This window comes from Lepidochelys kempii, chromosome 4 (assembly GCF_965140285.1).
Source record: "Lepidochelys kempii isolate rLepKem1 chromosome 4, rLepKem1.hap1, whole genome shotgun sequence".
Taxonomy (NCBI): domain Eukaryota; kingdom Metazoa; phylum Chordata; order Testudines; family Cheloniidae; genus Lepidochelys; species Lepidochelys kempii.
In genome coordinates, this window is record NC_136383.1 from 117,592,926 (window position 1) to 117,620,683 (window position 27,758).

Sequence of the window (27,758 nt, forward strand, 5' to 3'; positions counted from 1 at the left end):
ATCTTACAGGTCTTTGAACACCGAGACCTAAAGGTCAGGACTGATTATCTTATAGGGAAGCCCTGGCATGGGGTGTCCTGTCATTCAACCTATGCAGTAGCCTCTGTGCCTTGTTGGTATTGGGCTGCTCCAAGAGAATGTAGACCTCCATCATGGTCATTCTCTAGGAGGAAGTCTCCTACTCCCCTGCTACTGGAAACCTCTATTCAGCATCCTGTTACCATCCCTCAACCCTCTGAGCTGGACCCCATGGAGGAGGGAGAATTAATGAAGGAACCCTTATATCTTTCTCACCATATTTCTTCATCTTCACCATGTGTAGCTGTAACTCCAGAATCCTTGTCTCCCCACGCTTCTCTCCCCAGAGGACTTCATAATTTTTCAGAATCTCATGAGGAGTGTGGCCACTTCTCTAGAGGTGCAGGTGGAACTTGTGCACGAGAATCTGCACATTCTCATAGATCTTTTCCATACGTGCACCACACTCAGGAAGGTGAACTCTCGTGAAGAAAGAAAGCTGGGTGATGTGCGTTCAGTTCTATCAAGGATGTTCTCCAAGGAAAAATCAACAAGGCAACACATGCCAACCTCTTCAACTCAATAGTACTGCCAGCAGTGTGGTACGGCAGCAGAAATGGGCGCTGATGAAGATAGTTGTCACAGAGAGGGCAATGGAAAGAAGAATTCTGGGATTTTCAGTCTGCAACAGAGTCCCCAATGAAGTGATGAGACAGCAGAGTGGAAATCAATGCACTGCAGCTGTTACTGAGTGGTACCCATCAGAACTGAAACAATCACTCGGCCAACCCCCAAAGAGATGGGAAGTTTTTATTGTGAAAAGGCATGGTCGCACATGGAGAAGGAAGGCCAGGGTAAGAGAAGAATGGAAGACATGTTATGATCAGTGCAATCTATATGAGGGCTGAAAGACCAATTGATCAAGCTCCTGCCTCAGGAAGGGTTCCGCTTCCCATCAATGAAGACTTAGTGGAGCCTCTGAAAACTCTCTTGCAGATGCTAACCTCTGTACCTCCTACAGCCAAGCAAGTGGGCTGTTCCTTTACCCATCCAGTTCCTGCTTCTTTGGTGGTCACAGCTTCTAATGAGTAGTCCCATCAATTCCACCATAAGGCCACTCTTATGGATAAGGAATTTAAAAGGCTGGATTTCTACAGCTGAAAGGTTTATTCCACTGCTAATTTTCAGATGATGAGCTAATTATTAGACTTTTGTCATAATATAGTTTTATTTAATTTCTCTGTGGTTTTTAAATTTGCTGACAAGTTGCCAGAGGCATATAAGGAACAGTTTTTAGCTTTGGTTTCTGAGGGATATTTTACAGCCCATACATCCCTTCAGGTAGCAACAGACACCCCTGGTGTACAGCCTTGTGTTTCATAGCCACTGCAATCTTCATGCAGAACACAATAGAAAACGTAAATTTTGTGGGTTCTAAACTATATTCTGCTAAAACAGATACACTTTGATTCTCCTGCAATACTTCATTTGTTAGGGGTTTATGCTCCAGTTACAAAGAGGAAACTGTTTAGCCACAAACTTACTCCAGATCTCCTTTCTGATAAAGGTCAGTGATCGCCTCTGAGGCAGAGGTGGGCAAACTGCAGCCCGCGGGCCACATCCAGCCCGTAGGACCATCGTGCCTGGCCCTTGAGCTCCCGGCCAGGGAGGCTAGCCCCTGCCCCCTCCCCCACTGTTCCCCCTCCCCCGAAGCCTCAGCTTGCCGTGCTGTGAGAGCTGCCAGGTGTAGTGTATTATGGAGCACCAGGACTGGCCGCCATAAGTAGTGCATCGTAAGTAGGACATTCCTGTGGGGAGCAGTTTAATATACTACACCCAGGTTGGGAAGGCTGTGCCTCCCTAAACAGCCTGGTCCTCGTCCCCTATCCATCCCTTCCCACTTTCCACCTCCCCTACCGCCCCCGCTCCTTGTCCCCTGACCGCCCCTTCCTAGGACTCCCGGGACTCCACCCCATATCCACCCCACCCCCCCCGCTCCCTGTCACTTGACTGCCCCGACCCCATCCACACCCCTGCCCCCTGACAGGTCGCCCAGGATTCCAACGCCTATCCAACCGCCCCCTGCTTCCTGTCCCCTGACTGCCCCCCGGAACCTCCTGCCCCTTATCCAACCCCCTGCTCTCTGCCCCCTTACCATGCTGCTCAGAGCACCAGGACTGGCAGCCGTAAGTAGTACACCGTAAATAGCACATTCCTACAGAGGGCAATTTAAAACACTACACATCCCTCCATACACTTTCGGAACCCCGATGTGGCCCGCAGGCCAAAAAGTTTGCCCACCGCTACTCTAAGGTCTTGTCTTCAGTACCAGGATAAATCGACCTAAGTTATGCTACTCCAGCTACGTGAATAATATAGCTGGAGTTGATGCAGCTTAGGTCGACTTACCCTGCTGTCTTCACTGCGCTGCATCTACGGGAGACCCTCTCCGGTCGACTTACCTTACTCTTCTCTGGGAGCTGGAGTACTGGAGTTGATTAGAGAGCACTCCGCTGTTAATTTAGCGAGTCTTCACTAGACCTGCTAAATCAACACCCCCTCATCGATTGCAGTGCCGATCTCCCCGGTAGTGAAGACAAGCCCTTAGAGAAGGTCTTCTCTTCCTATTCCCAATCCACCTTCTTCCTGTATTTTCAGGGACCTTTCTCACGAGATTGTATTTCTTCAGGAAGTTCAGTCTCTTCTAGAATTGAGAGCAATAGAAGTTCCTCACCAAAACAGGAAAAGGCTTCTATTCCTGGTACTTTCTGGTCCTAAAGAAATCTTGTGGTGACTGGCCCATTCTAGATCCATGAAAGCTGAACTGTTTCATGAAGAAAATCAAGTTCAGGATGATCACCCTCACTTCTGTTATCCCTTCCCTGGAGATTGGTATGCTGCCCTTGCCTTACAGAACTGATTCATACTTCCATGTGGTGATACCGCCTTGCCACAGGAAGCATGAGCAGGCAACAACCATTACCAGTACACAGTGCTCCCCTGCAGTCTGTCACCAGCCCCAAGAGTCTTCACCAAGTGAATGGCAGGGGTAGCAGCCCATCTCTGCCAATTGGGACTTTCGAATATTGGGTAGTTCTTGGAGCAACCAGGTCCAAAAACAGCTTCTGTGTCACTAGACAGCTGTTCTGAGCCTGAAACTGGGCTCTCTGGGCCTGAAACCAAATTTGGACAAATCATAATTAAACCAATGCAGTGTATAACTTTCATAGGAGCAGACCTTGACACTGGGATTGCCTTGGCTTACCTTTCAAAGGAAGGAGTATGAATCTATAGCCTTCCTTTTCCAAAAGCCTAGTGTCCAGCCCAACGGCAACAGTGCGATGCCTGCATTCAGCTCCTGGGGTGCATGGCCTCATGTGCTTATGTAACTCTGCATGCCAGACTTCACCTTTGTGGTCTGCAAGCCTGGCTCTATTCAGTGTATTACCCTTCCAGGCACCCTCTGGACATGCAGATATGTGAACCTGCATGGCTTGTCAGTCAGTACACGAGGCATCTACTTCTGGGAGATACGTACATAGTGGCTAGCATCAGAGAGACTCTGCCTTGAAACTTGGCACCTGCCTCAGTGTTCTTGGGCATGGTCACTTGGGCATATCATTTGTTTTTGTCACCTCCTTGACGCCAGTCTCAGTGTATACTTTGGTTCCCATGTCAGAATACTGATTGTGTCTTGGCTCTTGATACTTGCCTTCTTACATTGGCATTGTGTGGGCGTTGGCATCAAATTTGGTTGACATATTGCCATCTTTTGCTCATGCTCCAAATCTGCAAAGTTGCTTTTGGAATGATGTACTGTATCGCCTCTTTTGGAGGAAAATGATGGTCTTTATGAAGTAGATACAGGTCTTACACATCTGTGAGTTGGGAAGTGGGCAATCCTAAATATACTGAGGACCTTAGAAGTCTTGGCACTGTAAATGGTGATCTAGATGCACACAGGCCGCGGGGTCAACTGCTCTAAAAAAACTGAGCACAATCACAGACAACTTGCTGTAGACACTTGTGAAGGATCTGAGGATTGGAATCTGAGGATTGTTTCTTTGTCTGGTAAGTGAATTCAAAAATTGATCTCATTATATACCTGAATGAGCAGCTGCCAACTTTTTTCTCAGGAGACATGGAGGAACACATTTAGTAGGACACTCAGCAACTGTAGGGAATCTCTCTCTGATATGTATTTCCACTCCTGGTAGCAAAGATTCTTGCAAAATTGGAGATGAAAGGGCCACACATTTTGATACATCATTATTGTTGTCATGTATGGTTCTCCCTCTCAGAGAGAGCCTATGATATTTTTCTCCACCAGGCTGTGAATCTGGTCTTGGATGATCACTTATCAGTGAAGTACCTTGATCTGTCTCATCCAAATGAACACTCCACTGTTTAATGTGACTTCTGACAACGTAGAGTTTCACAGGCATAGCTTTTCTGCAAGTGTTCTTGCCGCCTTGTTTGCTCATCCTTTTCCAGTGTGTCCTAAAGGGTAGATAGAAGGTGTCTGTACAATTAGGCCTGTGTATGTATTTGAATTGTCTGAAATGCATTACCTGGTTGCCTTCCTCTTAGGCTGAGAGCTCTTATTAAAGACTACCCAAAGGTAGGACAGTGTCTCTAAAGACCTGAATTGCAGTATTTTGTATTCTAATGGGTGTGAAGCCCATAATATGATGGGATCGCCATGGGATCTGAATAAACCTATAAAAGCTCTTTGGGTGTGTTTTGGGGTGGGAGCCCATTTTGGTGCTGTGGCATTATTGACATGAACTGTGACCATATAGATCATTGTTGCAAATAAGGTCCTGTAACTGGCACCAAATCTTTTATAAAGGCGGTCAAATACGGTGTCTAAGGTTATGGTTTGCTGATTATGATTATTCTATATGTATGCATGTATCATTTTTCTATTTAAAGTTATAAGTATACTGTCTGTATTTCAAACTTACGCTATTCTTCTGGGTGACACCCCAAACAATTTGGTGTCAGCAATGCGTAGCCTACTTGATTTAAGGAGATTTAGCTATACAGTTGACCCATTGAGAGAAGGCAGATACACCTTGTGACTCAGCAAGGCATGCAGGGACATGTCTATGGACAGAACTCTGAGGCTTTTTCATGCCATGTGCTGGATAGCTTGTCTTTGGAACAAAGAAAGAAAGGCCACATGGCAAGAGACTATAAAAGGCTGCTGCAGCTGCTCCATGTGGTCTTCAGTCCTCCTTCTGACCTCTGGAGGGACTTTGCTACAAGCTGAAGCTCTGAACGAGAAACTGAATGACCTATCCCAGCTGTGGATAGCATTCACTATCTGTGACCATCCTTTGATAGTTCAATGTGTATGTACAGTGAGATAACTAATTAGTACCATCTTTATCTGTACTTGTATGCAGAGGGGTGAGTTATGGTTTCCATGGGATCCGTTGCTTCTGAATTTCCTTTTTACATATTTATTTATTTTAGTAATTTAAATTCTCAACCATAGCACTACATTGATGTAGTTTCTCCATTACATTAATATGTTTACCAAGCTGTTAAGTACGGTTCTGTCCTTTTTCGTCCTGCTATGGAGGCAGAATCCAACCTGTTTGCTATACCTGAGTAAATGGCTATTCACGCAACAGGTTTGTAAAATTTCTGCCTTCATTTAGCAGGAGAGTTGATTTACTCTCTCAATATTAGTTTTCTTAACACTTGGTTAGTTTTACTAGTTGTATAACTTCATACTGGAAAGATCAAGACAAGCAGAATTTGTTTTGTTTCATTGAATATACAGGATAAATAGTGTGAATTATGGATTTATAATACCTTGCAGGAGTTCTGCTGCAAGTTAGTGAGAACAGAGTCATTGTGGCTTGTGCAACTTCCAGATGATACTTGAGATGTAACTATAATCTACATAATTCAAAATTCAGAGGGGTAGCCGTATTAGTCTGGATCTTTAAAAGTGGCAGACAGTCCTGTGGTACCTTATAGACTAACAGACGTATTGGAGCATGAGCTTTCGTGGGTGAATACCCACTTTGTTGGGTGCATGGAGACATGTATCCGACGAAGTGGGTATTCACCCATGAAAGCTCATGCTCCAATACGTCTGTTAGTCTATAAGGTGCCACAGGACTCTTTGCCGATAATTCAGAATGTTTGTTTGAACCATATAGACCAGGGATCTGCAACCTTTGGCCTGCAGCCCGCTGGAGTAAGCACCTGGTGGGCCGGGCTGGTTTGTTTATTTGCCGCATCCACAGGTTCGGCTGATTGCGGCTTCCACTGGCCATGGTTCACTGTCCCAGGCCAATGGGGGCTGCGGGAAGCGGCAGCCAGCACATCCCTCAGCCTGTGCCGCTTCCTGTAGCCCACATTGGCCTGGGACAGTGAACCACGGCCAGTGGAAGCCCCGATTGGCTGAACCTGTGGACGCGGCAAATAAACCGGCCCACCCCACCAGGGGGCTTACCCTGGCGGGCTGCGTATCAAAAATTGCCAATCTCTGCTATAGACAAAGAACCTTAAAACAAATATAAACTCATTCCTTTACATAGGCCCAACACAAGGTGCCACTTTCTGTTCTGTTCCTCAAAATGGATATCTGTAGTTGTTGAGTCATCTTCCCTCCCTCCTCCTCCCCTCTTTGTTAACCACTGCCATACTAGTTTTTTTCGTCTCTTGTTCCAGCAAATCCTTAGTGCTGCTGGAAGGTTTTGCTACCCTTGTACTCTTGATTTGGCAGAGTTTTGCGAGTTGCAAGACTCTGCCAAATCAAGTCACACCTATTAATTAGAAACTTTTATTTATATGGATTTTAAGGGGTTTAACACTGCATCTGTATGTTGGTTATTGAAGGTTGAATTTTTTTAAGTACTCCAAAGCATTGGGATTGCTGAAACATAAAGAATTATAAGGTTTTGGCAAGACTGTTAAGAGTGATAAAGTATACAAATTATAAGATAATAAATATTGGCTATGGTAACGCTAAGTTGTCCCTTTTTTAAGACCTTGCTTCTGGACCTTCTACAAAACTTGGCACTTTCAACATTTTATACAAAGTTAAATTTCCTCCTGTAAAGTTGTCCAGTTACTAGGAAGTTTCTGGTGGTTAAAATGGGACATTGGAAAGTGGAAATTGGGTTGCCTAATTCAGATACACAAGTCCTGATTTTCAGATGTGCTGACAGCTACAGCTTTCATTTGCTTCAGTCTTGGGTGTTTGGAACCTCTTGAAATTGGAAGGTTAGGTTTCTAAAATTGGGTACCCAAAAAGTCGAGGCTAACATCGAAAATTTGGGCCTTACCATTGCTGTATTTCTGTGGGTTTTTTCCCCTGTTGATCTGTGAAATTGGAATGATACTTGCCTTTGTAAAGTGCTCTGAGATCTTCTAATGAATGGTACTATGAAAGTGCAAAGTTATATAAACTCTAATTTCAAAGTAACCGTTGTTATGAAGTGCTATTTCTTCAGCTCTGTACAAATGAGTCATGCTGCTATGAATACTTTAAAAACTAGAGAAAAGGTAGTCTCATGGTGTACTTACTGAGGACCAAATCAGGAAGGGCAGCTAAGAGCAGAGGGGAATGCAAGTGCTTGCTAAGACAGCAGTGGGATGCTGCCCCTTGGTGAAAGTGAGCAGGAGAGAGACTTGGCCATAGAGAGACAGCTGAAGAATAAACACCGTGTTGCGCTTTCTTGATCAGTTAAGCATAGCCATGTGTACCCACTGGTTAGTGAACATAAGAATGACCATACTGGATCAGATCAATGGTTCATCAGTTCAATATCCTGTCTTCTGACAGTAGCCAGTGCCGTCTGCTTCTGAGGGAAGGAACCAAACAGGGCAGTTTATTGAGTGATTCATCCCCTGTCATCCAGTCCCAGCTTCTAGCAGTCAGAGGTTCAGAGATACCCAGAGCATGGAGTTGTATCTTTGACAGTCTTGGCTAATAGTCATGGATGGACCTATCCTCCATGAACTTAACTAATGCTTTTTCAAACCCAGTTATACTTTGGCCCTCACATCATCTGGCAATGAGTTCTACAGCTTAACTGTGCATTTGTGCGAAGAAGTACTTTTTTTTGTTTGTTTTAAACTGACTGCCTATTAATTTCATTGTGTGACCCCTGGTTCTTGTTATGTGAATGGATAAACGACACTTCCTTATTTGCTTTCTCCACACCATTCATGATTTTATAGCCCTCTGTCATATCCCTCCTTAGTCATTTTTCCCCTAAAATGAACAGTCCCAGTCTGTTTAATCCCTCTGCATATGGAAGTTGTTCCATACCCCTAATCATCTTTTTGATCCTTGACTATATATTTTTCAATTCCAATATATCTATTTTGAGATAGGGTAACCTGAAATGTATGCAGTATTCAAGGTGTGGGGTGTATCATGGATTTATATAGTGGCATTATGATGTTTTCTATTTTATTTTCTATCCTTTTTCTAACGGTTCCGAACATTCTGTTTAGATTTTTTTGACTGCTGCTGCACATTGAGCAGATATTTTCAGAGAACTATCCACAATGACTTCAAGATCTTTTTCTTGAGTGGTAACAGCTAATTTAGACATCATTTTATATGTATAGTTGGCATTATGTTTTCCAGTATGCATTACTTCGCATTTATCAGCATTGCCTTTTATTGGCCATTTTGTTGCTCAGTCACCCAGTTTAGTGAGATCCCTTTGCAGTCAGCTTTGCATTTTAACTACCTTGAATAATTCAGTATTGTCTGCAGATTTTGCCAGCTCACTCTTTACCCCTTTTTTCTGATGATATATGAATATATTGAACAGTATTAGTTCCAGTCCAGATCTTTGCGGGACCCTGCTATTTACCTTTGTTCATTGTGAAAACTGTCTATTTATTTCTACCTTTTGTTTCCTATCTTTTAATCCATGAGTGCTATTCAGGCTGGATAAAAATGAATGAGTTTTTTAAAAAAACGAAAAAAGATAAAAAATCAGATTATGATCACCAAGGTTAAGGCCTAAATTTACTATAATTTTTTAAAATAATTTAACTTAAATAATGTCCAGGCAGTACATGTTTACTGCTAAAGTTTTAAAGAAATTCAATTCACTCAATTGGTGGAAGTCAGTGGCTAAGCATTTGGAATCGGTGTGTGTTGAAGTGCCAAACCAGCTTTTGACTGCAGCAGCCTCTTCTGCAGGTGCAGAGAGAATATTTTCTTAATTTCAGTTTATTCCAATAATTCAGTTCAATAACTAGTTTATGCAAAGTTGAGAAAGTGATTGGGACTTTAAAAAAGCAGGAAATCTTGTTTTTCTCTTCCAATCTCAATAAGAACTATGTGTGAAGTTAGTATCTTCTAGTTCTGAACTTTTGAAGAACATTGGTGACCAGAAAAAATCCGTTCAATTTACTGACTACAGTAAATACTTCTTTTGTTGAATACATAAAATTGTTTATCAAAATATAAAATTAATTTATCCAGCACATTTAAAGTAGTTTTATTTATTAAAAAACAATTTTAAAATGCTAATTCTGTGCATTTTAATTCCAATTTCTAGCCAAATGCAGATTTACGTAAATCATGAGCAAAAAAATTTGTAAGCGTTTTGTAGACAAGAAATGCATCATTCACCATTTTCTAATAAAAATAACAAATAAGACACTAAATAAATGTATATTAAGTAATGTAATTGCTTAAATGAGTGTGTATAGACATAATGTATCCTCCTGGTTAGCAAAACAGAAATAGCAAATTATACCATGCAATTGGAATCAAACTTTCTTTAGGAAAATAACTTCAAATATGAATGCAAAAAAATTTTTAAATAAATGAATTTAATCATGATTTAAATCAGCAAGTAGGAAACCTTGATTTAAATCAGTCCATCTGGTGCTATTCCTATACTAACAGGTCTCACTGATCAGTATTCCATTTTAATCTACTTAAAAGACTTGGAGGGCAGAGAGGACTTTCTAGAGGAGTGTATCCCATTCTAAGTTGTATATTTTATATTAGATGAAGTGCCTGGCACCCCAAGGGGTGTCTTTTTTTTATTTATTTATTTCATTCAGAATGGTTCAAGTGCGTTTGCAAACAAAATCTGGAGAGGGATAGAAAGTATTTTGTTTTCATTATTTAAAAATATAAAAAATTATTTTTAAAAAATGTGTCTCGTGTCCAAAACGGTTTTGTGTGGAAAGACAATTTCCCTGCTAAGTGTTGCCTAAGTGTTCTTGTAGGTGAGGTAATATCTTTGATTGGACCAACTTCTGTTTGTGAAACAGACAAGCTTTTGAGCTCAACAGAGCTCCTCTTCAGGTCTGGTCAATGTAAATTTTGATTTGAGAGTATTAAGCCTTTCAAAAGTTTACTTCTTGCATATGTAATGCATTTTGTACACCTTTTTAAAGTTTTGTGAAGCGTCTGCCTTAGGAGGTGGCAAACTTAGTTATGCATTGAGAAATTGAGACTGTGTGTGTTTTCAACACCAAAAACTCTGTGCTGAGTACATTAAAATTCCCAGATGAAGCATGGGGGAGCCTGATTTCATTGAAAATAGTTTGTGATGGGGACAGAGTTTCCATAACAAACTCTGCATCTTGTCTAGAGTGCCGGGATAGAAACAATGCCCGTGTTGGAGCAAGAGGTACTGTGACTGAGGATAGAGCAATATAAATCTGCAGTTCCATGAAAGGTATTGTCTCTGATAAGGTGGAAAGGTATTGTCTGGCAAAACATTTCTATAATATATATAGAAATATATATATATATTAATATATAAACACAGTTTGGGAATATATATTATATTTGATAAATACTGTGTGATAAGGTGGTTAGACCACATTGCTATACAAGAGGGTAGAATTAAGGATCCCCATGAAACCTTATTTTTGACATTACTTGACTTTTGAGTGCTCAACTTTAACATTTTTGTAACCGTTTTACTTTTTAATGTAAGTATAATCACTTATAATTTTAGCAAACAGCAGATTTGAGTGTAAGGGTGGAATGACTTTTTTTTCATTTACAAAATAGACTGTCCTCCCGTTGTGACATTTTGGGGCTCACCCAGACCAGTAAGAGTTCTGTCAGCCCCTGCCTTGTAACCCTAAGTGCCTTCGTGCTATGCTGCTATGGCTCAGACCCTAATACCAGTAGCAAGCTGAAGAGCATTAAGATCTCACCCTGGCTTCCACTAACATAATTCTCCTGGCAGGCTCATCACCCCAGAAGGTGTGAAAAAGCCCCTCCCTCCCCAGTATGAGTTCATTTTTTGGGATACGCGTCTCACAGTTTGCACAACAGAGACCTGTTTGGGGTAAAAATAAACACAGACTTATTTAATAGAAAAAGCATAGATTCAAAGATGAAATACTAAGGAAAAGCAAACACATACAAGTTACACAGAAAATAAACATAAAGATGCATCTTTGCGCTTTATACTTGTACGTTACCTAAATTCCCCTTTCTAATTCAAGTTACCCATTGCCTCTGCACAGTTTCCCAATGGCCACCCTGTCCTATAGGGGAGCCACTGTTTCATGGACTATACCCTGCTTAGATGTTGGTCCTCAGTTTTTGGATTAAAAACCGAGACCCAAGCCTGTTTTTAAAATGTCTTTTCTCTTGTCTTTGTGACTCATAGTTATTCTGGGTGGGAAGAATTCCTTTCTTTCTTAGTTTTCCAAGACTGATTTTATTTACGTTTTCAGATTGTTTCAATGTTTTCCCGTTAACTTGAATGGTCCACTGTTGTCTCTTCCTGGCTGGACAGTGGATTGGTATTTGAAGTTGGTTTCCTCTAACATATTGGCTTGGAAATCATAAGAATGACCATACTGGGTCAGACCAAAGTTCCATCTACCCCAGTATCCTGTCTTCCGACAGTGGCCAATACCAGGTGCCCCAAAGGGAATGAACAGAACAGGTAATCATCAAGTGATCCATCCCCTGTCACCCATTCTCAGCTTCTGGCAAACAGAGGCTTAGGGACACCACCCCTGTCTATCCTGGCTAATACCCATTGATGGACCTATCTTCCATGAACTTATCTAGTTCTTTTTTGAACCCTGTTATAGTCTTGGCCTTCACAACATCCTCTGGCAAAGAGTTCCACAGGTTGACTGTACGTTGTGTGAAAAAATACTTCCTTTTGTTTTAAATCTTCTGCCTATTAATTTCATTTGGTGACCCCTAGTTCTTGTGTGATGAATAAATAACACTTCCTTCTTTACTTTCTCCACACCAGTCATGATTTCATAGACTTCTATCATATCCCCCCTTAGTTGTCTCTTTTCCAAACTGAAAAGTCCCAGTCTTATTAATCTCTCCTCATATGGCAGCCGTTCATACCCCTAATCCTCTTTGTTGCCCTTTTCTGAACCTTTTCCAATTCCAGTATATCTTTTTTGAGTAGGGCGACCACATCTGCACGCAGTGTTCAAGATGTAGGTGAACCATGGATTTATATAGAGACAATATGACATTTTCTGTCTTATCTATCCCTTTCTTAATGATTCCCAACATTCTGTTCATTTTTTGACTGCCGCTGCACATTGAATGGCTGTTTTTCAGAGAACTATCCACAATGATTGCAAGATCTCTTTCTTGAGTGGTAGCAGTTAATTTAGACCCCATCATTTTATATGTATAGTTGGGATTATGTTTTCCAATGTGCATTACTTTGCATTTATCAACATTGAATTTCCTCTGCCATTTTGTTGCCCAGTCACCTAGTTTTGAGAGATCCTTTTGTAGCTCTTTGCAGTCTGCCTGGGACTTAACTATCTTAAGTAGTTTTGTATCATCTGCAAATTTTGCTACCTCACTGTTTACCCCTTTTTCCAGATCATTTATGAATATGTTGAATAGGACTGGTCCCAGTACAGACCCCTGGGGGAAACCACTATTTATCTCTCTCCATTCTGAAAACTAACGATTTATTCCTTCCCTTTGTTTCCTATCTTTTAACCAGTTACCAATCCATGAGAGGACGTTCCGTCTCTCTCATGACATCTTACTTTGCTTAAGAGCCTTTGGTGAGGGACCTTGTCAAAGGCTTTCTGAAAATCTAAATACGCTATATCCATTGGATCCCCCTTGTCCGCATGCTTGTTGACCCCCCTCAGGAGGTGTCTCTTGCTGCTTCATTGCTATATTACCCATGTTGTGAGGTGATGCTGTAGTTACATCATGGTTACAGTTTCTCTCTCTGGTGATGCAACTGCATGCACACATTCTTTAGATATGTATTATACACACATTCATATTTTCATGACCATAACCTGTATACATATCTGCTAATGGCCATCAATTTCAGAACATTACAAGTTTTCATAAAAGAGCTTACTGTACATGTTTTTGTACATGATAACATTACACACAACCAGTTGAGTCAGTTGTTTATTCTTTGGGATTCAGAGACCCCCTGTTCTCCCCTAGAAGTGTCTGGACCCTGATTGTCATAGTCAAATGTGAACAAGTTGTGAGAGCGCTGGAAAATGAAGTTAGTCTGTAGCAAAAGTATTGTTTTTTCCTTAGCTTTTAAGTGATAAAAGGAAATATTTACTGAGTAGCATGTGTTAAACAGGGACAGAACTATAAGTAAGTCTGTGAGTGTGACTTTCCATGCGCTCCATGATTTCTGCAGCAGCCGGTGCGTCTGGCTCAGGGCAGCTCCTGCACCCACTGCACTGGCCACTGCGGGGACAGTCTCGGGACCCCGCAACCTTCTTGTTCGGTGCTTACCTGTGGGGGCTCCCCGGAAGTGGCAAAATCCCCCTCGCTCACCTGCTAGGCGGAGGCATGGCCAGGCAGCTCTGCCTGCAGGCAACTGCCCCCGCAGCTCCCATTGGCCGGGACAGGTCATGAGCCGTGAATTTTTGTTTACTGCCCGTGACCTGTCCATGACTTTTACTAAAAATATCCGTGACTAAAACATAGCCTTAACTATAAGATAATACAAGTAGTGAAGTATAACCTGGAGTAAACATAAAAATGGGTTGACATAGGCAATTAAAGATCATTTTAAGTAGCTGTTTAATGAAGCGTAAATAGTTGAGAATTTTAAAAAAGACACAGATTAATGTTAAGGAAAGAGAGCACTTTAAAATGTAGGCTATAATATTGTACATCAGCAATGTTTCTGCCCCCTTGTCTTCCCCATCTTATCTGATGTCAGTTCCAGATGTTTATTCTCCTTGCTTTAACTGTTAATGGAACAGCTTCTCAGCAAATGGGTGCTTAAAGCTTATTTCAAATTCGTAAATTTTCCTTTCAGGTATTGTAAGGGAAAATATTTTTCAATGAGGTATCACAGTCAAGTTCACGCAACTAAGGGTACGTCTACACTGCAATCCAAAGTGTGATGGCCGCAAGGGTAGACATACCTGTGCTAATATAGCTAAAAATAGCTATAGTGGAGATGTGGCATGCTAGTGCTGGTAAAGTTAGCAAAGGTATCTCTGCCTGTGATGCAGTCACCATTGAGATTGTAGTGTAGGTATATCCTGAGTCTCAAGAAACAGCATGGTCTACTGGACTAAGCAAGGTATTGGGAGACAAACTTCTCTCTACCTCATTTATCTCAGATCTGAAATGATAGCTGTCTACTCATTTCATGTGGGTGTTGAGAAGATTATATAAGTGTTATAAATTATGTTTAATGAAATCTTCTTTCAGATAATTTTGATCCTTTTTCCTTTAACTTATTTTAGGAGAATGACATCTTCCTGGGCTGGGAAAAAGGAGCTTACAAGAAATGGGGAAAGAGTAAGAAAAAGTGTTCTGATCTAACACTAGAGGAAATGAAAAAACAGGCAGCTGTCCAGTGTCTTCGCTCTGCTTCTGATGAAGTAAGTGTGGATTATTTAGTTGATTCTTTAATAGAATACTGTAATGTTCTTCCAAACTGGCTATATTAACTTTTGATGTTTAGCCTTTTAATAAATGGACTTTTTACTTGAGTTAGATGTTAGGGGTTTATTCCTTCACCCACTTACTTCCCTGATCCTTCTCGCATGAACAGAGAGCAACAATAGCCGAAGTCCAAAGGTGCAAACAATTTGATGTTTATTGGGGTGAATTTCCAGCAAGCATGATTCCAGTTTCCTTCCTTAGTGTCCCCTTCCCAGCTCTGACACCACAGAGCCTTACCTGTGTCCCTGTTCCTATTCCTGCCCTTAGCAAAACATGATTCCAATTTCCCCACCCTCATTCCCTGTTCCCATTCCGCCCCACCCCCACTTCCTGATTGACTGCAGACTATATAGTAAAACTTGAGTTCTGCTTAGCTATAGCTTAACCAATCATTTTCCTGAAATTTAACTAACTAATCCTAACATTTTGTAACATTATTTAACCAATTATATCCCACCACCTTAATTAGTTTACACCCAGCAAAATTAATTATACAGCAGACAGACACAATCACAGAACCAGACAGAGGTTATACAGACAAACAATAGGGAAATGGGGACTACAGTGATAGAACAAACACAGAAATGAGGATTTCACATCGCAGCTATTGATAAGTGAGTTCTTGCCAGACAGGATGCTATCAAACTAAGTTTCCTTTTACATCTTCTAGGCACTTCCCTTTCTCTGGAGGCGATAGGCATTATCAGGGCAGGATTTTATTCCTAACAGCCCACTAGCACCTTCTTTCAATGTGACTAGTTTGGAATGTAAGGATGTGACCGCTCGCTTCCCAGCTTATGGCTGCCTTTGCTGCTTAGCCAAAGGTCTTACCCTAAGAATAGGGCCTCAGGCTGTCACAGTAAGAGAAGGACCTTACACCAGCAGGCAGTGATTTTGATTCTTTCTTTTATACCTCTATCACTAGCCAAGTGATAAGAATACACCTAAATTCTTAGAGTATAGGCCTTTACAGACAGGCCTGAATGTCTGTATCCTAACATTAAATTGTTTAATTAGTTGCCTTAGGAGTCTGTGAGAGCTCTTTATGTCCCTGTATGATGTATGAAATCTGGGTACAGAATCAGTCATCTCTCTACGTCTTCTATAGTATATACTGTGTGTGACAGGTTGTTCTTTCTACAACCCTCGCCTGCTCTTGCCAGGGTTCTTGTCCAGGCCCCAGCCACCGTTGAAGTCTCTGCGCTGCCTATATAGCAGTAGACTTGCATAATGACACTTATTAAAATCTTAAATTTCACTTTGTAGTTATGGATATACACCAGCACTGAGGAATGGATTAGCTGGCTCTTATAGCTCAAAGAGCATTAATGGCTGTGTTTTTTTCGGTGGGGAGCAGCATCCCTGATCTCTCATGTCATTTCCGTGAACAAGATAGGAATTGCTTGGTGGCTCTGTCTCTGAGAGTGGAAGGTGTAATTGAAACAAGAGTTGGATACATTTATTTTGTTTTTATTTACATGTTTGCCAGTTCTTTATTTTCTTATTTTATAATCATAAATCACTAAAATGGATGTATTATAATTGTTAATTAGTTTCCTAATTGTTAGTAGAAAATCAGATTTTATACGTATATATTTTTCTGTTAAACTTAATATTTAAATATTCATCTGTAACAGAAAGGGAAGTTCCAGGACCCATTTTGTGTGTGTGTATGTGTGTGTGTGGAGAGAGTACATCCACAAGTCAATGAAATTGAAAGGTTTCAAACAGGCTTCCTCTTCATCAGGGTTGATAGAGACTGGACATCTTCTGTATTAAATATTTTAACAGGAGAAGACCAAACAGTTTATAGGACCTGTTAATGAGTGCATGTGAGAATGTGGATAGGTGATGTAAAGTTAAAAAAAAAATCTTGTGTTTTCTACATGTGATAAAATAACTGCTGGGCAGGGTGGATAAAAATCAATGATATTTTTTAAAAAATCAAAAAAATCAGAATTTTTTATTTAAATGGGATTTTTTATTTAAATCGAAATTTTTGATAAAAAGGTTTTTCCCCTCAAAAAGCAATCTAAAGATCGTTTTAATTAAGATACATTATAGCTCAAAGATATCTCATCATGGAAGAGGGTTTAGAAATTCTAATTCTATAGTATGAGACAATATATTCATGTAATATTTAAGAAAAGTTTTTTGTAAATGAGTTTCAGTAGTTCATGGATTAGGGACCCAATCTTATGGGGTTCCGGGGGCTTCTGTAAGGATTATTTAGGTTAATCTTTCTATCTACCCTGTTGGACTCAGTGCTCAGTCTAGAAGATGCCATCAGTGATGCTTAGTTTTGCAGTTCTCAAACTGTGCATTTGTGTCTCCAGAGATAACATGCTTGTTAACAGCAAAAATGGTTTTAAATAAATAATAAATAGAGGTGAGAAATAACAGACCTCTACCCTATTGTCCATCTGCAAATTTGTGTACACAGAGTCAATCCCTTACCTTTCTCTAAAAGTGCAAAGTGTTGGGGGTGGAATAGATCTGGACAAGGAGAAGAAGTCTGGAGATAAATGTGAGAAGGGAGGGACAGGGAGTAGAAACAAAAGTGAAACTATTTGAATAGCATATTCCAGAAGTCTTGAGGTCTTTCTGAGGGTAGCCTTCATTGATTTGAGATCTACTATACCATTCTCTCAATAGAAGGGAAAACCTATAATGGCAGCAGGCTGCAAAAGAGAACCAGTTTGGGAATAAGAACCATTCAAGAAATATATGTTTGCTGCAAATGTTTTAAAGAGAGTCACACCAGTGAACTGGTGGAAGTCACTTAAGCAGTTGGATTCAGAGACTGTTGAAGTGATAGTCTCACTTTTAACAACAGTAGCTTCTTCTGCGGGTATAGAAAGAATATTTTCTTCCTTTGGACTAATTCATTCCAAATTGAGAAATAGTTTGGGACCTGAAAAAGCAGGAAAGCTTGTTTTTCTTTTCCAGATTATGAGCAAACAGGAAAATGAAGGTGAAGACAACTGTGTTAGCTGCAAAAGCCAATATTTTAAGTTTCTCGTGTTGACCTGGCTGACATAGTTGATTTAATTTTTTTTAAACATTTCATTTAACTCTCTTAGTTAAAAACAATTTTAACAAACAAACCTGATTTTAAAAAATGTGAATGTTTAACTAAATTCAAAAATTCATATACTTGTTTTGTTAAAATATTATATGTTTGCTGTTGAAGGAAAAAAAATCCAGAATACATAACGTTGTTGTTTTAGTTAAATAAAACAATTTTAAATGTCTGTCTGGTGATGTTCTCCTTCTAATACAGCATGGCAAGAAAATCCTCCAGATATTAATGATTAACCTGTTGAATTGGAGATAGTTCACCTCCCAATGACTTCATAAATATCTGCTTCAGTTACCTTTGGTAAATGAAATAACCAAACAATCATTCATTTTCCGATATAGCTGTAAAACTAATCTGAAAAGTTTTCAAAATAAATCACTTTAAAAATGTATAGTGTGTACCTTCTAAAAATGAAACCTACATCTATCAACCCGTTGGGTTGGCTGGGAAGCCCCCTGGAGTGGTGCCTCGATGGCACTCAATATATGACCCTGCTGACTTGGCACCACCTCAGTTCCTTCTTACTGCCAGTGATGGTCATTGGAACTGTGGTGGCTTGCTAGCAAGTTCTCCTCCCATTCTCCTAGACTTTCAGTTTGTTGTTGTAGTGTTAGTTGTACTTGTATTTAGTTATTAGTGGTAAGCTGTTGGGAGTGGGGGTTTTCCTTCCACCTAAGTTCCCTGTAAGCTGTGCGGCCGCGCAGCAGCCTATTTAGTGCTGTGCAGGCACTCATGGAACCCATCCTGGGACCTGCTGGGGACTGGCCGGGGAGGGGCACCCCAGCCTCAACCTAGCCCGGCCACCAACCTGCTGCGGCCTGGACCTGCTCCAGGCGCTGCCCGGGCGCCTCTCCACCGGTCCGAACCCAGCCCCGGCACAGACCTGTTGGGGCAGGGGTGCCTATTCTTCAGCCCCAGCCCTGGAGCTGTCGAGGTGGGGAGAGGCGCCTCTCTTTCCCTATCCCCTCAAGCGGTGGTGCTGCTGCGGGGAGAGAGATATGGGGGGAAATCCTCTCTCCCCGCTGTAGCCACAGAGTACACTCCTGCACCCCAAACCCCTCATCCCCGGACCCACCCCAAAGCCCGCATCCCCAGCCGCCCTCACACCTCTGCACGCCAACCCTCTGCCCCAGTCCTGAGTCCCCTCCGACACGCCAAACCCCTTGGCCCCACCCCCACCACATGAATTTTGTTATGTACACCAATATAGAGGTGATGTATCACACATGACCTTTATATTGGTGCACATAACAAAATTCATTCCACACATGGATGTGAAAAAATTAGAGGGAACATTGCTCTCCACCCCGACTGCCTATCTCCCCTTGGAGACTCAGGGCATGCCTTGGTCCCAAGAGTTCAAACCCTGCAAGTCCTGCAATAAGCCCATGCCAACGGGCAACCCCCACGACGCTTGTATAAAGTGTCTGGAGGAGGCACACCAAGCTGATAGGTGCAGGATTTGTAAAGGGTTTTGCCCTAGAACAAAAAAGGACCAGACTTCCATTTAAAGCAGCTGCTTATGGAGGTGGCTCTGAGACTGCAATCTGCCTTGGTGTGGCAAGACCCGGCATCGAGTTCATCAGTGGAGCGCTGTGCCATCCGTGGCAGAAGCGACACCGTGGAAGGACACAGAGACCTGCGCCACTGCCACTCCCCGGTGGCCAAGCCGTTGGGAACTGTCCAGCACTGGTCCCATTGCTGGGTGCCACAGGAGCAGCACCAAAAGCAGGTTAGGAGTGGATCTCCGCCTTCGAGACCCACTCCTTCGGAATCGGACAACGGGGTGTGTCCCAGGGAGGAGCACCTGGCACAGGGAGCTTTGGAGTCAGCACCATTGACTTTGGCAGTGCAAAGGGGACAGTTGAGTCTGGTGCCATTGGTCTCCCCAAGACACATAGTGAAGAGATGGGGCTACCATGCACCCTAGAAACCTTTAAGGCCACGAGGGACCTTGCTGCCATGACACATCACGGTCCCCGGCCCTCCGCAACAAGCCTCCCGTGCCACTGAAGGCAGTACCGTAACGGGGCAAGCTGGCAGTGTTGCGTCCGCCTGCATCTCCAAGGCACCGCTCACAGGCACCAACAAGGAGGCACCGCTCTGAGTCCCAGCACCAATCCCAACTTGGTGGAGATCCCATTCTTGGCACCGGGCATCATGGCACCGTTTGAGGACTTGTCGCCAGTCATCGTCACAGTGCCACTCCGGATTCCAGGACCACTCCCCATCTTCGCGGCACCAATCACCAGCCTAGCTTCGCTCAGCACCGTGGCCATCTAGATCCCGGTCCTCATCTTTGGAGTCAGAGATGGGGTCCAGATACTCATGCTGGAACCGGCACAGGTTGGCACATAGATGTCTTGATGTGGGCACAATGCCATGGCCAGTGCAATGGCAGGGGCTTGCACAGTGGCCCTTTTGGACCCCCTGGGCATATCACCAGGCCCAGGGTATCTTGTCCAAGGGCTCCCGGTCAGTGTTTGACAAGGCTATGTGTCTCAGGCTGCCTTGCATTAGATATTTGACAGTCTCGCAACAGCAGACTTCTGTAAGACCAGTCCTGCCATTCGAAACTAGACAGGTTTATAGTGAGTACTTGCATGAAGAGATATTGGGCTTATGGATCCCAAAATAGAAGACAACAAATAGAACTTATTCTGCTGGCTGGTGCAACATCCATAGTTTTAACTGTTGTGTTAAACCGGTGAAACATCACCTTGAGTTACTCCAGCAGGGCTTTATTTTGCGTGTATAAGCATCCAAGTAAAAAGATCAGCTCTCTGTAGTATAATGTTCTCAGCATTTTCAAGAAAAGGAAGATTATACCAATCCTAGCACTAAATGCTTCCTTAGGGCATCCACTGTATTCCAACCCTGCAAGGTTATAGAGCATAATCTTGAAATCTCATTCTGCTCCTTGCAGGACTACCCAGATTGAAGCCCTGCAGGAGATGACATTATACCACAAATCTTTTAGAGTAGGCCTATTGATGTTACCATCTCTAATTAGATAAGGGTTTTTTATTTGACGTTGGGAGCTTTCTCTCTCTATCAAGACCCAGTATTGTACTTTTAATTCAGGCAGGTGAACCTCACAACTATCCTAACATTCATTCCCTAAGTAAATTCAAGAAGTATTTCTTTTTCTGGCAATTATCAAAGCACTGTCAACCTCAGGGCAGACAGTCATGTCTCCTATATTGAAATCTGCCAGTCATCCATGTGTTCATCAAATTCTGCATTTTGGTTACCTAGTCTTAGCAAATACCATTTTCTTTATTTTGGGAGAAGTCTTTTCTGTGGTTTAGTACTAGGGGAAGATGAAGTTATTTATATGTAATCTGTCTTGTTTTGGATGCCCATAGTCTTAAGGATGATCCTACCTCCCACACTGTGGGCACACTGCTTTGAAAATTCCATGGTAACTGATCTGTGGACCTTCAAAAAAGAATATGAAAATATATCTGTGCTTACCTGAAAAAATACTTTAGTCAAATAATAAGGTCCACAGATCCAGCCGAAGACAAATGGATCATCTTGCAGAGCAATGAAAATTGACATACAAGGATTTAGGTTAATTGTCAGTTAGTGGAAATTACTGTGCTCTGCAGTTGGAAAATTGTTGTTTTTCCCCACAAATTATATTTATCACAATCTGTGATATAGGAAAGTAGATTTGAATTCCCTGGCTGTGAAAGTTATCTCAGCCGGAGGAAACGTTAGGAGTCAGGGCTTTCCCTTGCTGCCAGTGGCTGACTGACTGGTCTGGTTCTGCCTCCAAGTTGGAAGCAGGCTGAAATACCCATTTTAACAGATCTGTGGACTTTACTACTTGAAAGAAAGGAAATTTTCAGGTAAATATGGATACATTTTTCTATTCTTTGCCTTACATTTATATTCAAACTTTTAAACATGTTTTAGAGTATAATTTGTATTTTGTAATATGTAAGCAATTTTTTAAGAAAATGAAAACATTGACTCTTTTAACAAACTGTCTACATTTGACAGAGTAAGTTTAGCAACAAATGTACAGTTGGGGTGAATCACATTTTGTAGTCAGGTCATATGTCTTAACAGTTGATTCACCCAGAACAGCTGCTTAATCTTTCACTTGGTGACAGGCCACATGCCAAGAAAAGTAATCTGGTGCACTGTAGTTGTGCACTATCAAAAAGTGAAACTAGGAACTTGTATTTCATTGTTCAAAGCTGTATTTTATAAAAGTGAAGAATTGCTTTTTAAGATTTTCAAGTGTACTATGTACCCAAAGGGAAACTGTAGTGACATTCTCATATCACTATATTATAATTATCATTAACAATTAAAATATATAGTGCCTTTAATTTACTATGATGCTTCACCAATATAGAAGAGACTTGTTTCTTGTCCCACAGACCTTATAACTAAATAAGACATGATGGACAAAGAAAAGGCTAGGACACAATTCAGGGCAGGACAAGAAAGACTTTACCTTACTTCATGTGGAACAAGATGCAAAGTCATAGCTAGCTAAGTAGATTATATTGTGCATATATTTAAGTAATTTTAGAAATATGTCTTTTATAATATCTAGCTCCGAATTGTTCAGATTTCTCAGTACAGGCAGCTGTTTCACTGATATGTCATAGAAGGTAAGCCCAGTCAGCTGGCACATAGCCAAATAATACCATTGGGAGGAAATAGGCAATGACTACTTAACAGAGCCGCTGAAAAGAGAATAAAGAGCCATATATCCTTACTTACTCATGCTACCTTCAGTTCTGTAGATTAGAAACTTGGTGAAATAATCATGAGATGTGACCATCATGGTATCAGAAACTCTGGGAAACATGCTAAACCTACTGGATGATAACTGTATTCAGATAAACTTTAGAACGAGTCTGCTGGCCCTGATATACTTACCTTGCAGTTACAGCTAACCTTCAGACTCTCAATGGGACCCAGTCTCTTAAAACTCCTGGCTGAAGCCTTAAAGACACAAAATATAATCTCTCCTGTCTACAGATGTAACTCTGACAATTGCATTTTAATGGGCTGGAGCTTGGCGTAGATAATTGTTGACAGAGACAGGTTTTGTCTTTGTGAGTTAAAATTGGTTAAATCGGCATTTTAAAATTATATAAAGTATTCCAAAAGCAGCAAATTGGTGGACTTACTTTTTTAAAGGCAAATCTTCTGTACTAATTGAAGACCACAATTTTTAAAAAGTGTGCAGGCTCTCTTCTCTTTAGAGAATGTCTTCGCCTTTTTTCCTCTCTTAAAAATATCAAGAGATACTTAAGTTTGGAAATGTGTATATGAAACCTACCACTTTTCATAAAGTTATCTAAAGTGTTATGTTTCAACCAGATGCATTTCATTGATATTGCATCTAGTTGTACAGGTCACTTTGAGGGATTTTACAGTAGAGATATCAGTTATTTGTTTAAACTAGAAATTAAATCCTACAAATCTCATATTTAAAGTTATTTCTCTTCACCCACTGCAGGAGACTCTTGACAGAGGAGTGTAGTATCTGTGCTCATGAATATAGACTTTTTCACAGCACTGGCAGGAGTCTAGTAAAAATGTTGAACCATCACACCAGTTTTGTTCATCTGTGGGTGCTGTTGAAAAAGATCCTCTGCAGTGGAGTAGAGAAAAGGAGAGAGAGTAAAGGAGACTCATTCAGTGGTCTAGTACTGGGGCGGGAAAACTTTTTGGCCTGAGGGCCACATCTGGGTATGGAAATATTATGGCAGGCTATGAATGCTCACGAAATTGGGGGTTGGGGTGTGTAGGGGGGTTGAGGGCTCTGGGGTGGGGCTCAGGTTGAGGGGTTGGAGGTGCAGGAGGGTGCTCTGGGCTGGGACCGAGGGGTTCAGGGGTATGGCTCAGGGGTGCAAGCTCTGGGTGGTGCTTACCTCAAGGTGCTCCCAGAAACAGCGGCATGTCCTCCCTCTGGCTCCTACACGGAGTCGCGGCCAGGCGGCTTTGCACCCTGCCCCGTCTGCAGGCACTGCTCCTGCAACTCCCATAGGCTGCAGTTCCCAGCCAATAGGAACTGCGGGGGTGGCGCTTGGGGCGGGGCAGCGTGCAGAGCCCCTTGGCTGTCCCTGAATGTAGGAGCCAGAGGGGGACATGCTGCTGCTTCTGGGAGCCATGTAGAACCATGGCACGTGAGGAGTAGGGAAAGCTCCCAGTCCGGCTTCCCAACTGGAGCTTGAGGGCTGGATTAAAATGTCTGAAGGGCCAGATGTGGCTCCTGGGCTGTAGTTTGCCCACCCTGGTCTAGTAGCAACAAATGAGAGTTTGGGTGTGAATTCAATCATCTCCTTTTATCTTGCGTGCTTGAGGATTGCTGCCTTTGATTTCTCTCACTCCTTAGTTAACTGAAAGAGCTATGTTGATTTGCTCTGGATAAAGCTCTGCTATTTTGTAAGCAAGAGGTAGGTTTATTGGAAAAAAGTCACAGAACTCTTAATTTAGCACTGGGCAAATTCAGAGGCTTAATTTATCTATTAGAATCATAGAATAACAGAGTTGGAAGGGACCTCTGGAGGCCATCTAGTCCAACCCCCTGCCCAGAGCAGGACCAATCCCAACTAAATCATCCCAGCCAGGGCTTTGTCAAGCCTGACCGTAAAAACTTCTAAGGAAGGTGTCATAAATATAAAGGGAAGGGTAAACCCCTTTGAAATCCCTCCTGGCCAGGGGAAAGCTCCTCTCACCTGTAAAGGGTTAAGAAGCTGAAGGTAACCTCGCTGGCACCTGACCAAAATGACCAATGAGGAGACAAGATACTTTCAAAAGCTGGGAGGAGGGAGAGAAACAAAGGGTCTGTGTGTCTGTCTATATGCTGTTTCTGCTGGGGATAGACCAGGAATGGAGTCTTAGAACTTTTAGTAAGTAATCTAGCTAGATATGTGTTAGATTATGATTTCTTTAAATGGCTGAGAAAAGAATTGTGCTGAATAGAATAACTATTTCTGTCTGTGTATCTTTTTTGTAACTTAAGGTTTTGCCTAGAGGGGTTCTCTATGTTTTGAGTCTAATTACCCTGTAAGGTATCTACCATCCTGATTTTACAGAGGTGATTTCTATTTACTTCAATTTCTATTAAGTCGTCTTGTACGAAAAGTGAATGCTTTTTCATTGTTCTCAGATCCAAGGGTTTGGGTCTGTGGTCACCTATGCAAATTGGTGAGGCTTTTTATCCAACATTTCCCAGGAAACGGGGGGGGTGCAAGTGTTGGGAGGATTGTTCATTGTTCTTAAGATCCAAGGGTCTGGGTCTGTAGTCACCTAGGCAAATTGGTGAGGCTTTTTACCAAACCTTGTCCAGGAAGTGGGGTGCAAGGTTTTGGGAAGTATTTTGAGGGGAAAGACGTGTCCAAACAGCTCTTCCCCAGTAACCAGTATTTGTTTGGTGGTGGTAGCGGCCAATCCAAGGACAAAGGGTGGAATATTTTGTACCTTGGGGAGTTTTGACCTAAGCTGGTAAAGATAAGCTGAGGAGGTTTTTCATGCAGGTCCCCACATCTGTACCCTAGCGTTCAGAGTGGGGAAGGAACCTTGACAGAAGGGGATTCCACCACCTCCCTAGGTAACGCATTCCAGTGTTTCACCACCCTCCTACTGAAAAAGTTTTTCCTAATATCCAACTTAAACCTCCCCCACTGCAACTTGAGACCATTACTCCTTGTCCTGTCATCTGCTATCACTGAGAATAGTCTAGATCCATCCTCTTTGGATCCACCTTTCAGGTAGTTAAAAGCAGCTATCAAATCCCCCCTCATTCTTCTCTTCCGTAGACTAAACAATCCCAGTTCCCTTAGCCTCTCCTCATAACTCATGTGTTCCAGTCCCCTAATCATTTTTGTTGCCCTTCGCTGGACTCTCTCCAGTTTCTCCACATCCTTCTTGTAGTGTGGGGCCCAAAACTGGACACAGTACTCCAGATGAGGCCTCACCAACGTCGAATAGAGGGGAACGATCACATCCCTCGATCTGCTGGCAATGCCCTTACTTATACACCCCAAAATGCCATTGGCCTTCTTGGCAACAAGGGCACACTGTTGACTCATATCCAGCTTCTCGTCCACTGTCGCCCCTAGGTCCTTCTCTGCAGAACTGCTGCCTAGCCATTCGGTTCCTAGTCTGTAGCAGTGCATTGGTTTCGTCCTAAGTGCAGGACTCTGCACTTGCCCTTGTTGAACCTCATCAGATTTCTTTTGGCCCAATCCTCCAATTTGTCTAGGTCCCTCTGTATCCTATCCCTACCCTCCAGCATATCTATCACTCCTCCCAGTTTAGTGTCATCCGCAAACTTGCTGAGGGTGCAATCCACACCATCCTCCAGATCATTAATGAAGATATTGAACAAAACCGGCCCCAGGACCAACCCTTGGGGCACTCTGCTAGATACCGGCTGCCAACTAGACATGGAGCCATTGATCACTACCCGTTGAGCACGACAGTCTAGCCAACTTTCTACCCACCTTATAGTGCATCCATCCAGCCCATACTTCTTTAACTTGCTGACAAGAATACTGTGGGAGACTGTGTCAAAAACTTTGCTAAAGTCGAGGAATAACACGTCCACTGCTTTCCCTTCATCCACAGAACGAGTTATCTCATCATAAGAACCAGTTATCTCATTATTAGTAAGGCTACGTTTTAGTCACGGGTATTTTTAGTAAAAGTCATGGATAGGTCACAGGCAATAAACAAAAATTCATGACCCGTGACCTGTCCATGACTTGTACTATATACCCCTGATTAATCTTGAGGGAGTGTTGGCGGTGGTGCGAGGGGGGAGGGGCAGGAGCTGACAGACCTCCTACCCGGCTCCTCGCAGCACACCCAGATCAGCGACATGTCCCTCCCTCCAAGTGCCAGCTCCGCAGCTCCCATTGGCCGGGAACAACAGCCAATGGGACCTGCGGGGGCAGTGCCTGTGGGTGGAGCTAGGAGCTGATAGGGAGGGACATGTTGCCACTTCCGGGGAGCCTGTCAAAGTAAGCGCTGCCCAGAGCCCTCACCTACACCCAAACTCCTGCTCCTGCTGGGGGAGGTGGCCCAAGACTGCCCAAGCAGTGGTTGGTGTAGCTGGCCATGGGGCTGCCCGAGCTGCTCAGGTGTCCCCTGGGCCAGCTGCACTGCAGAAGTCATGGAGGTCCCAGGAAGTCACGGAATCCTTGACTTCCGTGACAAACTCGCAGCCTTATCTACTAGCATAGTTACTCCCAAACTAGTAATCTGGCACCTGTCCTTATATGAGCCAGTCTAGCCCTCAACAAGAGGGTAGAGTGCCAAAAAGTAAAACCTTTGATGGATTGGGATGGAAGTAAAAAGAGGAGGGATGGGAGTAAGTGGATCCTGGAAGACACTAGAACAGAGAGGGAAAATGAGGGATTGATTTGAGGGAAGGGAAAAACTAAAAATACAAAATTTAAAGGTGGTGGGTTCCTCCAGATCTTGAAGGAGGCAAAAAAGAGGGACTTGGAAGAGGGATTGGAAGCTAGTTTAGTAGCTGAAATAAACTCAAACAATATTTCATACTCCACCCAAAGACAGAAATTGTGAGAGTTAACCACTTAATATTGTTGCAAATGCTATTGTGATTAAGTTCTGTGTATTTCATGTTGGGATAAATACATCTTAAAATAATCACAAACCAATATAAATCTTGCAGAGCTTAAAACTAAGAAAAGCAAGGCACTTCAGGGGTAGATAATTTGTAATGTTTTAAATATATATAAT

At 42.4% G+C, this 27,758-nt stretch overlaps 1 protein-coding gene across 9 annotated transcripts in view; it reads left to right on the forward strand.

The window, feature by feature from the left end:
* Nucleotides 1-27,758, forward strand: part of KIAA0232 (KIAA0232 ortholog) — a 103,180-nt gene that overhangs the window by 39,519 nt on the left and 35,903 nt on the right. For 6 of the 9 annotated variants that reach the window (XM_073342576.2, XM_073342571.2, XM_073342578.2 and 3 more), the window contains one exon: nucleotides 14,728-14,865. In XM_073342576.2, coding sequence (XP_073198677.1) covers nucleotides 14,728-14,865 — 138 coding nt within the window. Of the gene's footprint in view, nucleotides 1-10,619; nucleotides 10,707-14,727; nucleotides 14,866-27,758 lie in introns of all 9 variants that reach the window. The other 3 variants (XM_073342577.2, XM_073342580.2, XM_073342579.2) reach the window with 1 other exon arrangement.